This window comes from Ranitomeya variabilis, chromosome 4 (assembly GCF_051348905.1).
Source record: "Ranitomeya variabilis isolate aRanVar5 chromosome 4, aRanVar5.hap1, whole genome shotgun sequence".
Taxonomy (NCBI): Eukaryota; Metazoa; Chordata; class Amphibia; order Anura; family Dendrobatidae; genus Ranitomeya; species Ranitomeya variabilis.
In genome coordinates, this window is record NC_135235.1 from 291,726,921 (window position 1) to 291,745,188 (window position 18,268).

The following is an 18,268-nucleotide window of genomic DNA, read 5'->3' on the forward strand; positions in this document are numbered from 1 at the left end:
AGGCTGGGCATTGATTTGTCTTTTTCTTCCGCATTTCATCCTCAGACAAATGGCCAAACTGAGCGAACTAATCAGACTTTGGAAACTTATTTGAGATGCTTTGTGTCTGCTGATCAGGATGATTGGGTGGCTTTCTTGCCATTGGCCGAGTTTGCCCTTAGTAATCGGGCTAGTTCTGCTACCTTGGTTTCACCCTTCTTTTGTAATTCTGGTTTTCATCCTCGTTTTTCTTCAGGGCAGGTTGAGCCTTCTGATTGTCCTGGGGTGGACTCTGTGGTTGACAGGTTGCAGCAAATTTGGGCTCATGTTGTTGACAATTTGGTGTTGTCTCAGGAGGGGGCTCAGCGTTTTGCTAACCGTCGTCGGTGCGTTGGTTCCCGGCTTCAGGTTGGGGATTTGGTCTGGTTGTCTTCCCGTCATGTCCCTATGAAGGTTTCTTCCCCTAAGTTTAAGCCTCGGTTTATTGGCCCTTATAGGATTTCTGAGATTATCAATCCAGTGTCTTTTCGTTTGGCCCTTCCAGCCTCTTTTTCCATCCATAATGTTTTTCATAGATCTTTGTTGCGGAAATATGTGGTGCCCGTTGTTCCCTCTGTTGATCCTCCTGCCCGGGTGTTGATTGATGGGGAGTTGGAGTATGTGGTTGAGAAGATTTTGGATTCTCGTTTTTTGAGGCGGAAGCTTCAGTATCTTGTCAAATGGAAGGGTTATAGCCAGGAGGATAATTCTTGGGTTGTTGCCTCCGATGTTCATGCTGATGATTTGGTTTGTGCCTTTCATTTGGCTTGTCCGGATTGGCCTGGGGGCTCTGGTGAGGGTTCGGTGACCCCTCCTCAAGGGGGGGGGGGTACTGTTGTGAATTCTGCTCTTGGGCTCCCTCCGGTGGTTGTAAGTGGTAGCGCTGCTGTCTCTGAATCGCAGCATTTATCAGGTGTGTTCACTTTTTGCAATTTTGACTGGGCTATTTAATCTTGCTTCACCCTTTAGTCAGTGCCAGTTGTCCATTGTTCCTGGAGGATTCACATCCCTGCCTGGTCTCTTCTGCTTTGCAGTTCATTTCAACAAAGATAAGTTCTGGCCTTGATTTTTGCTGTCCACATGCTGTGGCCTTATTGTTCAGTTCTTTTCCATGTTTTTGTCTTGTCCAGCTTGGTCTGTATAAGGATTTGTTTAGCCAAGCTGGTATCTCTGGAGATGCAGATATACCCTCCATATCTTTAGTTAGCTGTGGAGATTTTGTATTTTCTGTGGTGGATATTTTCTAGTGTTTTAATACTGACCGCATAGTACTCTGTCCTATCCTTTCTATTTAGCTAGAAGTGGCCTCCTTTGCTAAATTCTCATTTCAGTCTGTGTATGTTTTTTCCCTCTCCTCTCACAGTCAATATTTGTGGGGGGCTGTCTATCCTTTGGGGATTTTCTCTGAGGCAAGATAGTTTTCCCTTTTCTATCTCTAGGGGTAATTAGTCCTCCGGCTGTGTCGAGATGTCTAGGGAGCGCTAGGTACATTCCACGGCACCTTCTAGTTGCGGTGTTAAGTTCAGGGTCTGCGGTCAGCACAGGTACCACCTTCTCCAGAGTACGTCTCATGCTGCTCTTAGGCCACCAGATCATAACAGTTATTATTGAAGAAGGCATTTGGTGGATTTATCGGTGACCGTTGCTAGGTTTTGGGTGTGTAATAATTCTACTTCTTTTCCTACTTTGGTTTAACCCCATCCTCCATTTTTACATTTAACCCCATCCTCCACTCCCCGCTGCATTTCTCTGTTGATTGTGTAAGTATATTTGTATGATTGGTATTTTTCTTTATCCCTGTTTGTATTACCTTGTTAGTCTGGTTGGTGTATTATTGTACACTATTACTCCGCTCTTCCCAGGGTGAGGGAAGGGTACAGACTGAGGGCAGATTTAGTAGCTATAACAAGGTACGTGGCCCTGGCGTCTTCACCATCAGAAGTAATCCGGGGAACAGGACGAGTTTGGGCACCCCTAGCTTTAGGGACAGGCAAGGAGCCCCTGGGCCTGGGACACCCGACAACAGTCGTGACAGTTACCCTTTTGCTCATTACTGTACTTGTAGCAGAGCATAAGTTCATTTTGTTTCTGTCTTAGGCATTGTCTGTTAAATGTCCAGTGAGAACATGCTCCTATTTTGCATGCATACCAACTTATACACCAGTTCATTTTTTTCTGTTGAATTTCTAAATCTCTGAAGGACCTAATAATTCCAGGTCTTACATTTTCAGTCCACTGATATAAAAGGTAACTGTGTAATACTTTATTTTTCCTGTGGAGGCACTGCAGGAAAATTAAACACCACATAAGAAAGATTATTTTTATTTGTCAGGGGACCTAGCAGCAAGACACCCTGTGATCATCTCAGGGGTATTTGGTTAATTTGCCTTTTGCATCCAAAAAAGCCACAAGGATGAATCAACTTATTAAAAGGAGGACAAAATAACTACATGTCAGTAAATAATGACGGCTACATGAATTAAAGTGAAAAGTATAACCCACTGCTGTGGAATCTACCACCACAGGCAAAAATGTTAACATTTATCATGACATTTTCATGCTGCAAGTAATAATGATGTTTTATCTCCTTATACATTGGCACTAAACCATCAAGATAAGTTGGTTGAATGTAGGAAAGCAGTAACTGTTAATATTCATAAATATACATTTTTCTTGCTTCTGGTTTTCAAAATTAATTATTTATACCAATTAGCCTTGTAATTAAAGTCGGATAGCAGCACAATACATGAGAAGCAGATAAGTCTCTGGCTGAAGCTCCTCTGCCAAAATAAGCTTAAGAAGCCCTCCTCCCATTAAAATTTTTATCTTCTTAATATATGGCAGTCATCATATTGTATGGCACTGTGTGCATACAATTGCTCATTTTGTATTATTAATTAATAAGTGCATAAGTCACTGCAAAAGTCAATGGAAGGAGGGAGGAGCAGAACAGCTGGGTGAGAAGTTGAAGAGGGGATGATAAATGCAGGGACAAGAGACTTCCTGTTTCTTCATAGAGCAGAGAAAAGAGAAGATTTAGGTGGGTAGAAAGACAACATGAGCAACTGTAAGTACACAATGCTATATAATATGATGATTGTAATATACAGTACAGACCAAAAGTTTAGACACACCTTCTCATTTAAAGATTTTTCTGTATTTTCATGACTATGAAAATTGTACATTCACACTGAAGGCATAAAAACTATGAATTAACACATGTGGAATTATATACTGTACTTAACAAAAAAGTGTGAAACAACTGAAATTATGTCATATTCTAGGTTCTTCAAAGTAGCCACCTTTTCCTTTGATGACTGCTTTGCACACTCTTGGCATTCTCTTGATGAGCTTCAAGAGGTAGTCACCGGGAATGGTCTTCCAAGAATCTTGAAGGAGTTCCCAGAGATGCTTAGCACGTGTTGGCCCTTTTGCCTTCACTCAGCAGTCCAGCTCACCCCAAACCATCTCGATTGGGTTCAGGTCTGGTGACTGTGGAGGCCAGGTCATCTGGCGTAGCACCCCATCTCTCTCCTTCTTGGTCAAATAGCCTTTACACAGGCTGGAGGTGTGTTTGGGGTCATTGTCCTGTTGAAAAATAAATGATGGTCCAACTAAACACAAACCGGATGGAATAGCATGCCGCTGCAAGATGCTGTGGTAGCCATGCTGGTTCAGTATGCCTTCAATTTTGAATAAATTCCCAACAGTGTCACCAGCAAAGCAACCCCATACCATCACACCTCCTCCTCCATGCTTCACGGTGGGAACCAGGCATGTAGAGTCCATCCGTTCACCTTTTCTGCGTCGCACAAAGACATGGTGGTCGGAACCAAAGATTTAAAATTTGGACTCATCAGACCAAAGCACAGATTTCCACTGGTTTAATGTCCATTCCTTGTGTTCTTTAGCCCAAACAAGTCTCTTCTGCTTGTTGCCTGTCCTTAGCAGTGGTTTCCCAGCAGCTATTTTACCATGAAGGCCTACTGCACAAAGTCTCCTCTTAACAGTTGTTGTAGAGATGTGTCTGCTGCTAGAACTCTGTGTGGCATTGACCTGGTCTCTAATCTGAGCTGTTATTAACCTGCAATTTCTGATGCTGGAGACTCGGATAAACTTATCCTCAGAAGCAGAGGTGACTCTTGGTCTTCCTTTCCTGGGGCGGTCCTCATGTAAGCCAGTTTCTTTGTAGTGCTTGATGGTTTTTGCCACTGCACTTGGGGACACTTTCAAAGTTTGCCAAATTTTTCGGACTGACTGACTTTCATTTCTTAAAGTAATGATGGCCACTCGTTTTTCTTTACTTAGCTGCTTTTTTCTTGCCATAATACAAATTCTAACAATCTATTCAGTAGGACTATCAGCTGTGTATCCACCAGACTTCTGCACAACACAACTGATGGTCCCAACCCTATTTATAAGGCAAGAAATCCCACTTATTAAAACTGACAGGGCACACCTGTGAAGAGAAAACCATTCCCGGTGACTACCTCTTGAAGCTCATCAAGAGAATGCCAAGAGTGTGCAAAGCAGTCATCAAAGCAAAAGGTGGCTACTTTGAAGAACCTAGAATATAAGACATATTTTCAGTTGTTTCACACTTTTTTGTTAAGTATATAATTCCACATGTGTTAATTCATAGTATTGATGCCTTCAGTGTGAATGTACAACTTTCATAGTCATGAAAATACAGAAAAATCTTTAAATGAGAAGGTGTGTCCAAACTTTTGGTCTGTACTGAATATCGAGAGGATGAAAACTTTTATGGGGGTGCTTGTTTAAGGCTATGGTCACATCAGTATATTTTCTCTCATCTGAGAGAATTGAGCCTAGTATGCTAATCACACTTTGATCAAATTGTGATCAGAGTTTGTTCAAAGTATGATCCAATTTTCTTGGTTGTGGGGAAGATGAAAAGATAGCAGGCGGATTATTAATGAAGTCAGAATTGTGCAGAACAAAAACATTCATAAAAGTATGTAAGGTTGAAAGGTAAAAAGAACATGAGAATTTTTACTCAGAAGAAATGGATGTCTGGAAAGGCACCAACACCCGACGCGCGTTTCGCATACAATCTTCTCAGCGAGTTGCATTAATTCTTGGTAAAAATTCTCATATTCTTTCTTCTTTTTTGTGCAAGCATTTTGGTATTTCTAGCACTATGCTGTGACATGTACACATATATGCTGTATTGTTACTCTGCTTCATATCTCATTTGTGACTCCAGGTAGCCCCTATTTTTCTTAAAACCCATACTGTGTCGTTTACCCCTAAATAGTAATCATGTTTTATTATGTATAATAATAATAATAAAGCTTGTTATATTTTTAGGAATACTATTGTCCTGCACCATTTTTTCTTGATTGAAGTTCTGTCCATTAGGTGCTTATGTTTGGACCACAGATCACTGGTATATATTTGATCTTTAGGTTTTGATTTGGAGTGACAACCAACAACTACAGGAGGCATTAGAGAATACTATTTTGCACCCTTTTTCCAGGAAACTTTGCCGCAAATGCTGGATCTCTTCCAGAATTATGACATCTACTGTCTTAGTCATTTCTCTCAATATCCTTGAACACCAGTATCAGGTCGGTCTCTATACTCAACCCTTACTGTACTCCTCCTACCCCTCCATAAATCATATACATTGAGTTCAGTCCTAGAATCAATTGGAGGCGTACGATTTATGTATTTGAACATTCAACAGAATTTTTAATCTCTGTAGTCAAATAAAACTGCACTAAAATGCTATAATACATAGTAAAAAAATAAACCAATTTCTGTTAATGAGCAAATGGGGCCTTTCTCTAATAAGACGACTGCATAAATGTTGTATGTTTTGTACAGGGGGAATGAAACCAGAACAAATTGTGATACATAACCCAGTGATTCCTTAAACATGCCGGAGATACTAGCGTATCATGTTACTTGTACTCCAGAAGCAAAGCTTACTTAATCCTCATATTGGATAGTGGTGTATGTCATTAAATAGTCCAAAGTCCATCATTTCTGGCTGCGTTATTCCGGATTTGAAAAAAAAAAATATCATGAATCATAAATATATACTGCTGCGGTTGTAAATTATTACAGTAACAGAGCACAATAAAGCCCTTCCAACAAAATATATGTAATTACTTAAATCAGTGGACCATTGTCAGGGCAAAGATCATTCACCAATGTTGTGGCATGATGAGTTTGTCTCAATTATTTTAACTTTTTTCCATATCTGAAATTAGTTATTGAATCACATTTTCGGTCGAAAAAAATGTTGGCAAATGCCCCAAAATGAACCATAACTTTGGGTGCATTGACAAGATCCTGAGCTGATGAATAGGAAAGACTGGGGTCAAGGAATCAGCTCACCTTCCAGGGAGGACAATCAAGTGTGAAAACCACTTGAATTCACATAGGAACCCTTTTGAGATGTTGTTTGGTCAAGGGGTTGTGCAAGGAGTCACAGACTCAGAAATGGAAGAAAGGTCCATGAGGTCATTTGGTGCTAGAGCTAATTCTTCATGGACCTTTCTTCCAAGACTGGGGTCATGTATGAAGATGATACAGGGAACATCTGATAATTGGAATCACTTGATACCATTCAAAAAAAAATATTTTGATATGTTATAATCCAATAATAAATCCAGAAAAGATAGGACCAGAAAATGTACCATTGATGGATCTAGAACCAGCAACCATGAAACATCTACCTATGTATACTACAATTCTGGTTAAATCATGCAATAACAAGATTGTTTTTATTTTTCAAACCTGCATTTTTTGTAATCAACCAAGTTTTCTGGTTATTTTTGATCTGTCTCTCATATTCCTAGTAACATTTCAAACTTTTTTTTATTCTTTACCACATATTCTACCATTTTATAAGGGTCTATCTGGTTTAGAAAATACCCATCTTTCAATATCCTCTTAAGAAATTCTGAATTTTGAGTCCTTCTTTAGGATCCTCATCTATGAGCCATAGCATGGATCTGTTAGAAAGAGTATTTTTCCCACCTGTCATGTCCATGTTAATTGCCTATGCTTTGGCATTACAGGGGGATTACAGAAATGTGAAGTAAATGGCATGTTCAAATTTTTTTTATATGTTGTAGATCATTTTTGCACCTTTAGAGAAAAATTTTGAAAAAGTATCCAGAACAAAAAAGGCATAAGATTCAGGAAATGGGCCAAATATATTACCAGCTGCAACCAATTTTATGCTGTAAAATGTTGGCGTCAAATTTGCCAGCCAAGAGTTGGCTTACAGTAGAGTACATGGTCTAACATGTCAAGCATCAAGTTCCATCAAATTTTTACTTTCTCATGTGCCATTTTGAAAATATTTGCACAATTTGTCAAAGGTATAGGGACAACCTCTCTCTCCGTGTCGAGAGTTACATACCTGGCATGCCAGTGTAAGGAGACTTGTAGGCCATGCAATGCTCTTTTTGAAATTAAATATGCAAATTGATTTTTCAGAGAGGAAGATGACTTGAACTCTAGTGCCCCCTATTGGAATTGTCAATTGTAAAAGTCAATATTGACCATTTAACGAGCCTCGCCACATGAGTTAAGATAAAAGCCTAACCAGAATCTTTGTTAGCAGACACATGTTTCGGGGTGTTGCCCTTCCTCAGTGCAAAGCAAGTTATTCATTAGACCACAGTCAGAGGCTTCTCATACAACCACATCAGATCTATTGCTTTACACTGAGGAGGGACAACACGCTGAAACACTTTTGCAAATAAAGATTCTGGTTTGGCTTTTATTCTAAGTAAGTCAAGTGGCAAGGCTCATTAAAGATTTCACTTTTAGGATTGCAACTTCCAATAGGTGGCACTAGCTCAAGTCCTCTTCCTCTCCGAGGAGGCAATTTGCATATCAAATTTTTAGAGAACTAGGCATTTTAAATCTCCCAAAATCTTAAGTAGCCGTTGTTCAAAAACTTCTTTGACCGCTATCTCCCTAACCCCTCATGCACATGAGGTCAGTGTTTCCGCATGTGTTCTGAAACCAACACGTTTGGAGAACTTTATACTCATTTATGTGGAGGGCCTGTAGAGTTGAACCCATATACTGTAGGCTAAAAATCCAATACTGATGAAAATGTTTTGTTTTTAATGGACAGTTCATTATCCAATCAAGATATTTAATTAAAAATGTAATCTCATTTTATTTAAATTTAAAGGAAAGTTCCAGTTTTGAGCAACAATGTACAACAAAATCTAATGAAAACTTTGTTTACTAGGTTATAGGTTTGATACCTTGCACAGAGCATGAACTTTATGATGTTTTCTTCTCCAATCATCTTTAAAGCTACATCCACAAAGCCAATGGTTTCCTACTCCTGTATGTCTGTCTAACCAATAATGGGATGGCAACCAGTTGAATGTGTATGAATGAAGAAAACAACATAAAATGCTTATAAAAAATCAACCAGCACTTCCATCGATCAGATGTTACCAGTTCTCCTGGTAGCTGGACGTACATAGTGTACAGAGCCAGTAAACTGCACAGTGGTCGTTCTCGGGTATTGCAGCTCAGCTCCTATTCACTGCAATGGAACTTGAGTTTTAGTAGCTGAGAACTTTAACTAGACGCTGTAAGGAGCTATGGAGTTCCGGCTCTATATACTGTGTGTATCCAGCCACCGGAGGACCTCATAATATCTGATCGATGGGGACTCTAAGTGTCGGACTAACTCCCACAGATCTGTTACCAATGACCTATCCTACAGTTAGGTCATCAATTTCATAGTCCTGGACAACCCCTTTAAGTTTATATGTAGATTTCAACCATAATTTAAGATGTTTCCATTCCAATCTATAAAAGTTCCTTGGGTCATGTGAACAGCCACGTCACATCTCAGACTTTTCTATATATAAAGATTGCAATAATGCTGGAATTGTGGGACTACCTGCCAATTCTTAATGCAGTGTCTCTTTTAGAACCCAAGCTGGAATCTATGGAGGAGCCTAGTAATAATCAATTCTCCTGTAGGGTTCACAGCAGGTAAATTAAAGGGAGTCTGTCAGCAGGTTTTTTGCCACCTCAATCAGCATGATGCAGAGATTCTGATTCCTGGAATGTGTCACTCACTGGGCTGCTTCCTGTTAGTTTAATAAAATCAGTGTTTTATCTGCAGGAGATTATCACTAGAGGACTAGGAAACCTGCTTGCCATGTAGTCCTCCATATTTATGAGCTGTAAAACTCCGCCGCCATCATTGATTGGCAGCTTTCTGCCAAGGCACAGTGTACACAAAAAGCTGCCAATCAGTGGTGTGGGCGGGGTTATACAGGGCTCAGCATTCAGAGAACTGGTAGATCTGCAGCAGAGAAAACACGGATTTTATCAAAACTGCAGCAAGGTATCTCCCGGTTGATGTGTAACCCTGGCATGTTGATATATTACAAGTCGAGAAGGGAGGAGAATGAAGTGATCGCAGCTTTATTAAAATGGCCAGTAAGTTGTAAAGTTTTAAAGAGTCCGTATAATATTGGACATCTATAGACAGATTATTGAGATGCCAAAACCCAACTGGTCTCATTGCACCTCTTCATCTTCCTTGGGTTTCACCACTTAGGGCAACATAGTCAGAATCATTTCAATACAGGTGCTGTCTGTTTCATTGGACGTAGATCTTGAAAAAGTTGAAGGCCAAAGAACTATGTTGTGATTGACCTTATGTTGTAGCTATCACTGCGGATCTGAGATCACAAACCTAACCAATAAAAACATTAGCTCACAACCCCACACCAGACATTGCTTAATGTCAAAAAATGTTCAAAAGTGCTTATACCCTGCAAAGGGGCCTTTGGACATCATATAGGCGTTTCCCCTGCTCTGGACCCTCCACTATAAAGCTGGCCATACACATTAGATGGCTTTTGGCTGAAAGATGCTTTGGCCAATCCCTTAGCTGACAGCTATTTCAGCCAATTCTCCCATACACAGGACGATTGTTCGGCCGAGCGCTCCTGTGTCCTCTATGAGAAAGCCGTTGACTAACACGTGGGGTGGCAGCTTATCTCCGAGAGAACAATGTGATCGGCAATCTGAAGTTGGACATGTCCAGGCAACATCTCTACTGATGATCAGTCAACCAATGCTTCATACACATTGGACAGTTGGCCAAACCTGTCGATATCGGTGCGTTCATACGACATTAGTCTAATGCGTATGGAGGCCTTAAGTCAGAACAGGAAGCCACATTGTTGGAGCATCTTCCATTCTGGACGACTTTCACCATCCTTCTATTACAATGACACCCAGTTATCTGAATGGCCAACATGTAATACGGCCAGGGGTTCAAAAAGTGGAACAGAGGGCAATTAAGTGATCTTCCCTGGGGGCTGCATTTTGAAATTGGTGGTCTCTTATATGGCAATACCTTTAGGAAAGCCGATTTCTAATTCATATACTGTACATGTTCATGGGACGGTCTGTTGCACCTTAAACTACTATCATAATCTCCGACAAAGGTGCACAATGTTTTAACCCAATAAATGTTATAAAAATATGAATGCCTACCACGCAAGCGACCTGTTAATTTTGCAGTATTGACCACGTAAGTAGACCATAAAGTGAGTGTTTCTGGGAGGCTTCTTCGGTCTTTCTGTTAGATTGCGGGCTGTATTTGACAATGTTCAATGAATGGGAATTTAATTGTTATGAATGCGCTACAGTTGATATTTCTGTTGGTTTGATTTGCTTTAGTTATACATTGTAAGATATGTATTGTCTCACATCTGGTAACATACCAATACTGCACAATCGACATACAACTGCACTCACTATTTTTCATTAATTTTGGACCCTGGGGATTAATAAAAAGTTAATTATAAAAAAAAATGTAAAAAGAAAAAAAAGAAAAGCAAAAACAGAAACAGTTTCTAAAACATTTTTCTATTTTGTTCCAAAATGTTAAAGAGCAACTCCAGTCATAATCGATATAAATCTAAATAGTGCTACCCTAAATTGTAAAGTCACGTAAATGATAGATTTTGCTAAATATATTTTTGAAATTCTAAATTTTACCTCCAATAAGTCTTCAAATGGGCAAAAAATTCAATTTCTATGCTCATTGGAGCCCTGTGCTGAATAATGCACTTTATATGAGCTGCCGAGATTAGTGAAGGCGATGGAAGTGGTGACTGCTTTAAGCAAATTTCTGGTTCAAAAAGTGGTTGTTACTTTTCAAGTCCATTAAAGTTAAATATATCATCTACATCAGCACTAATTACTTACAGAATGCCCCCTAAATACAGGACAATGGATCTTAGGTGGGTCACTTATGACTAGTGTTGTTCTTTAATGGGAATCTATCAGTAGGATCAACCTTCCTAAGCCGTCTACATCGTCATATAGGTCATATAAAGCTGAACAAAATGATACCTTTATATCTGCTATGCGATATCTTAATCCAGAGAAATCCATGTTTTTCTTAGTATGTAAATGAGCTGTTAGGGAGATGTCCGGCCCATAGATCTCAACAGCTCATTTACATATTAAGACAAATGTGAATTTCTCTGGACTAAAACATCAGAATGCAGATATCAAGATATCATTTTATTCGGCTTTCTAAGACCATCATGCCCATATAGATGGCCTGGGAGGGTTTATTCTACTGACAGATTCCCTTTAAGTTAGTTCCAAGAAAGCCGTTTTGCCACCTTACTGAATGATTCATCTATTCAGCAGGAAAATCTGAGAAAATGGAAAAATTAAAAAAATTCTACTTAAAATTAACCGTACGGCTGTGTCTATTGACGATCTATCGACTATCTTCAAGGAATGAGATATGTGAAAATCCTGTGTAATGACCTCATACTTTTCTTAATAATCTTTCTTTTACAGAAATATTTGTAATACAAAAAAACATGAATATATATTTATATACATCAATATAGATATAAAATACCTATGCTAACATTTTTTGTTTCCATTTGAAAAATATAATGAAACCTTTTTTTCATTCGTTATTTTGGTCATTTGGTGGAAGTTAGTTAAAAGTCTCTGGAATAACAAGGTGGATAGTGGTCATCCTATATAAGTTTCTCTCGGAAAAAAATTAAATTCTGTTTTTTTATTTTATATTTTTGTTGGAGTTCCGTTCCTTCAGCAGATTTTGTAGATCACTTTTTTTTTGTAGGTCTCCATCCCTCTGGAAGCAGCAACACAAAGTTATTTCACCACATGTAGATAGGAAGCACTGACTTAAAATCTCAATGTTTGTCGGCAATAAATAAGAACGAGGATACAAATATACATCAATGATATCTGGGGACTTTAAATATTCTTTAAAAAAATCCATTGTCCCTCCTTATCATTTTTTTTTGCAGTTTTTGGAGCTTCACCTGTCGTGGTGGAAGGAATGACATCGGTGGTGTGTACAGAAGAGAATTGTCCATTCTGGTAAAATAGGCTACTGATTCCAGTCTGATCACCGGCACGTGTGCATCTCTACCACTTTGTGGCACTGTTTACATTTGACGAAGCAGCACCAGTGGAATTTACAACTGCACCTTTCTGTAATTTCAACTTCTTCCGTGTGGAACCCTCGACCACAGCACATAAGCTCACAGCCATCAATAGCCTTGGAAGTCTTGTTACATTGTCGGCCAGTAGTTCCTAAAACACCATTTTTTATATCGTGGTCACAGAAATCAGGACTAGAATCTAAATACACCAGGTCCTCGTCTGTATGTGGTTTAAACTGAGAATTTTTGGGGACCAAAACTTTAGTTGTTCCAATTTTTTTCTGCTCCACTTCGGTAGCGCCATCAAATTTTTCCTTCAGAACGTTCCCAACTTTACGAAATGGAGGCATGGCTTTCCAACAGGTTTTCACTTCGCATGATCCAGAGACACCATGACACTTGCATTCCACGCGCATGTTGTTAAGGATGGCCTACAATAAAATGGCAAAAGTTCAATTGACTTATCAAATATGGGCAAATATGCACAACAGGAATTCAGACATGAATAAGAAGCAGAGTTGGGCAAATTAATTCAGGTGAATTTGAATTCTGTTTGAATTTTACAAAAACCTGTATTCTCCAGAATCTTGTGAAATTTGCTCCATGTAAATTCAGCAAAAAGGCAGCTCGTAGGTCACCGTTTTGCTGAACCGACGAAGGTCGGCAAAAGACTAAAAAAAGTTATTCCCACCTTACCGCTCACGTCTTGGCTACCACCTCTGCTTGCTCTCCCCATACGGTCCTCACTCCTGCTTTTTACTGCCACTGCGAACAGAAACTCTGAAACTCTCTACGCTAGGTTGCAACCAGGCCCAGGATGTTTATGCACATGCATGTCATAAAGCGCGGCAGCGTTGTCGTGAGGTCAGGACGGCCACAGCCACCTTGCAGAGCACATTCTAGGTTGGTAATTCCAGCCATGACTATGCCTCGGATTACCCTGTGCCATGGCGGAAAGTCCCAGCATAGCAGGAAGATGAGGTGGTAAGAAGATGAGCCGAGGACTGTACAGATGACAGTGAGCAGCAGAGGTAAGTGGAGAGATGAGTTTTGGTTGTTTTTTTTTCAATCCACGTCTTACGTTTATTTTGTCCTGGGGTCTTTTTAAACCCCAGAACTGTATAAGAGACATTCAATCCGTTGACAATAAATTTGCTGCAAATCAAATTTCCTGGAAAAGTTCGGCGAATTTGGCGAATCCATCTCATCTTTAATGAGAAGAATTAGAAACATTTAGCTGAACATAAGTGTATTATTACATTATGGAACATTAAAAATATGGACACAAAATCTGTAGCCTACTCTTAAAGAGGTTTTCTCCCTAAGAACATTTTCACCTACTACTGATGTGATATGATGTGACCTATGATTGTTGGGGACATGCCATCACTAATGGGATCTCTACATTTTAATGGAGCAGCGATAGAAAAGGAAGAGTGCTCGCACAAGTAGAGGGTTACAGGAATTGGCTCCTTGGCTATCATACATTAAGTCCTTAGTGGGAAAAACTGGATCTCACAGGGATACAGCGATAGAGTGGGGTCAGACGATTGCAGCGTCTGGTGACACATACACCATGGCTTCACCATCCTATTAGTAGTTCTGGCTTTTATTGATCTGTTGGTGCAAGTGTTAAGCTGATTGGACTCCTGGAGTTCTCTGTCTTTATTGTATCAGCTGTTCTGAGTTTGTTACTCCCTGCAGGTTTAAGAACCCACCTCCTGGTTTCCTTCTTTGCCAGTGACAGTTTACCACTTCCTGGTTTCTTTTTTTGCCAGCGATAGTTTACCATTTCCTGGTTTTGAGTTGAAGGAGAAGTTCAGTGTTAGTAGCAGGCATTTGGAGTGATTTTCAGAAGATTTCTGCACGGAGTTGGCTTGTGCGTTTTCCTCCCTATCCTTTCCCATTAGGTTTGTCACACCTACACCTCCCCTGTTTCCCATTCGGTTGTTCTGTGAGTGTATTTGTATGATTGTAGTTTTATTTTGTCCCTGTCTGTTTACCCCTGTCTGTCTGGTTTGTGTTATCCTATACACTTCCGCCCCATACCTCCCTGGGTGGGGGAGGGAATAGATAAGTGTTATTATAGGAGCAATGCAAGGTACGAAACCCCGGCATCTTCACCATCAGGAGTAATCCAGGGAACAGGAATAGCCTAGGGTTCCCCTAGCTCGAGGGTCAGGGTAAGTGCCCATTGTCCCTGGCAATAACGTGACACTGGACTTAAACTACATTATAAGATGTCTTATAATGGTATCTTATGAAGGTATCTTGTCTTTGGAACATGTCGGGGAAACAGCGGTGGTTTATGAGATGGAACATCTCCATATTTAGATACGCTAGATTATTTAAAAAAATATTTTCCCTTTTTTATTTAGTTACTGTTTTGATATTTTTGAGAAAAGAAAAAGTTCATTGATTCAAAAACCTCCAAATAGTCGATGACTTAAAGTCTCAGCACTGCTTAGGCAAAAACTCAGTGAAAGAACCAATTACCTTACGTCCTGCTTCATTATTGTGAAGGTTCATTAGCGCTCTACTGGACGATGCACCTTTGCTTCTTTCTCTTACGTCTACAAATGACTGTGAAAAGGCCACTCCGTAAGCAATATTATCCGAACAGCCAGACCATTGGAATCCTGTAAGATGTCAAAAAAAGAACATTTCCTGAGAATATTTTCTTTCTGAAGCGATGCCAACATTTACATGCAAAGAATGAGCCTGCAGCATTTTACACAAAAATTGTCTTTTTTCAAAAATACTATTTACATATAGTATGTACTGTATCATGTATTTATAGAGAGTGGAAATATGGCAAACTCCACTTTTCGTCTTATTGGCAGACTAAATAGTATAGGATTTTGAATTTCTCTTAAAGGGAATCTGTCTGTAGGATCACAAGTCCTAAACCATCTATATGGGGATGTAGGTCATAGAAAGTTGAATAAACCTTGATATACGAGATCCGATGTCTTATTCCAGAGGAATCCACTTTCTTCTCAATATGTAAATGAGCTGTTTAGATCTATGGGCCGGACATAGATCTCCAGAGCTTATTATGAATGAAAGGGGGAGTTACCAGTGTGAGACATGTAAATCAGGAAAGCCGACTGTCAGTCATTACATGTCTTACGCCCTTTTGTATAAAATAAGCTCTGGAAGCAGATTATCGGGGAGATCTATCTGCGACCCATAGATTTTAATAGCTTATTTACATATTAAGAAAAATGTGGAATTTTCAGGAATAAGATATCAGGTCGCAGATATCACTGTTCCATTTTATTCAACTTTCTATGCTCTTCACGCCCATATAGATGACTTAGGAGGATTGAATTCTACTGAGAGATTTCCTTTAATGTGATCTAAGTGTATGATCAATGATTGGAAAAACCCAAAATTCAGAAGTCTTCCTGTATACCATCCATATGGTATAAAGTATCACTTTGGACCCAATTATGTTAATACCCCCTGAGTATCCTAAATACATTATTACATTTCTACATATAATTACAGAGGGCACAAAGCTATATCCAAAATGTATTCATTTTATGTACTGTATGTGAAGTCCGTTCTAGAACACACACAAAGGCCAGTTTGATAAAAAGATGCTATAACATAGGTATTTTTCGTAATGTGGGAAGAAAACATTAGGGGCATAGCTATGAAGTGTAGAGGTGTAGGTATAGAGGTACAATTTGCACCTGGACGCTGGTGCCTGAGGGACCCCAAAAAAACTTTAAAAGTTTCCTATGGACTTTGGTTTTGTACAACTTGTTTGTCCTCATAAGCAAAACCATTGCGCTAATTCTGGAAACACCACATCGGTTAATATGATAATTATCTGGGTCATTTATTTTTCTATAACATATTAACTAATTTACCTTTAGGTCAGGAAGCTGTGTAATAACATTCACAGGAGCAGCTAGGTGTGAAATTAAAGAAACAGGCACCCGTACACAGAGCAGGGCATGAGAGTCTGGTGCTAAATTCCACATTTTTAGCAAGTTAGTACGGCAACATTTTTAAAGGGGTTGTCCACTACAATGTGTAGCGGGCAGATCGATTTAAACCTCGGAAATAAGGCTTTGTTCAAATACCTTCCATTTCCAAAGGTGCCTGTGAGTGGCGCTCTCGCTGTCTGCTCATCCCCATCATGGCCTCTGATATCCGGTGATGTCACGTCAACTTCCGGAATTGGAAGCTGACCCGCCATCACCGAGGCGGGATGGCGGGTCGGCACCCATACAGTATATCACAAAAGTGAGTACACCCCTCACATTTTTGTAATTATTTTATGATATCTTTTCATGGGACAACACTGAACATATGACAATATAAAGTAGTCAGTGTGCAACTTGTATAACAGTGTAAATATTGTGTGTCCTCTAAATAGCTCACACAGCCATTAATGTCTAAACCGCAACAAAAATCAGTACACCCCTAAGTCAAAATGGCCAAATTGTGCACAATTAGACATTTTCCCTCCAAGGTGTTAAGTGGACTCAGTCATATCCAGAGGTTGTCTTTCCAAAATAGACGTATGAGTGCTGCCAACATTGCTGCAGAGGTTACAGGGGTCAGCCTGTCAGTGATCACACCATATGCAGCACACTGCATCACATTGGGCTGTATGGTTGTTGTCCCAGAAGGATGCCTCTCCTAAAGATGATGCACCTGAAAGCCTGCAAACAGTTTGCTGAAGACAAGCAGGCTAATGACATGGACTACTGGAGCCATGTCTTCTGGTCTGATGAGAACAGGATAAATGTATTTGGTTCAGATAGTATTAAGCATGTGTTGCAACAACCAACAACCAGGTGAGGAGTACAAAGACAAGTGTGTCCTGCCTACAGTCAAGCATGGTGGTGGGAACGTCGTGGTTTGGGGCTGCATGATTGCTGCTGGCTGTGGGGAGCTACAGTTCATTGAGAGAATTATGAATGCCATCATGTATTGTGACAAAATGAGGCACAGCATGAACTGCTCCCTTCGGAAACAGGGCGGCACGGCAGTATTCCAACATGATAACAACCACAAACACACCTCCAAGACGACCACTGCCTTGTAAAGAAACTGGGGGTAAAGGTGCTGGACTAGCCAAGCATGTAATCAGTCCTAAACCCTATTGAGTATCTGTGGGGCATCCTGAAATAAAAGGTGGAGGAGCGGAAGGTCTCTAACATCCACCAGCTCTGTGATGTCATCATGGAGGAGTGGAAGAGGATTCCAATGGCCACCGGTGAAGCTATAGTGACCTCTATGCCCAAGAGAGTTAAAGCAGTGCTGGAAAATAATGGTGGCCACTCAAAATATTCACCCAGTGGGCACAATTTGGCCATTTTCACTTAGGGGTGTACTCACTTTTGCTGCCATTGGTGTAGACATTAACGGCTGTGTGTTGAGTTATTTGAAGGGCACACCAAATTTACACTGTTACACAAGCTGTACACTGACTACTTTACATTGTATCACAGTGTCAGACCTTCAGTGTTGTCCCATGAAAAGATCTAAAAATATTTTCAAAAATGTGAGGGGTGTACTCACTTTTGTGATATCCTGTATTTATACAAGATAGTACTGAATATGCGCTACCACCTGCTAATAGGACCACTAACATTACTTTGCATTTTCCGGTAATTAAAATTTGTGGTTGTAAATTCAGAGGAATTTGTATCTTAGGCTACGTTCACACAGTGGTTTTAGAGACCTTGTAAAACCATGCATTTTCAAGCAGAAACTGATTTTGGAAACTTATTTTTTGGGCAATTATT

General features: G+C 39.9%; 1 protein-coding gene across 1 annotated transcript in view; it reads right to left on the reverse strand.

Annotated features, from left to right (window-relative positions):
• Positions 1 to 4,712: 4,712 nt before the first annotated feature.
• Positions 4,713 to 18,268, reverse strand: part of WNT4 (Wnt family member 4) — a 68,359-nt gene continuing 54,803 nt past the window's right edge. Inside the window, exons 4-5 of the mRNA XM_077250185.1 lie at positions 14,994 to 15,136; positions 4,713 to 12,928 (exon numbers count right to left, since the gene is read on the reverse strand). Coding sequence (XP_077106300.1) covers positions 12,461 to 12,928; positions 14,994 to 15,136 — 611 coding nt within the window. The 3' untranslated portion in view covers positions 4,713 to 12,460. The remainder of the gene's footprint in view (positions 12,929 to 14,993; positions 15,137 to 18,268) is intronic.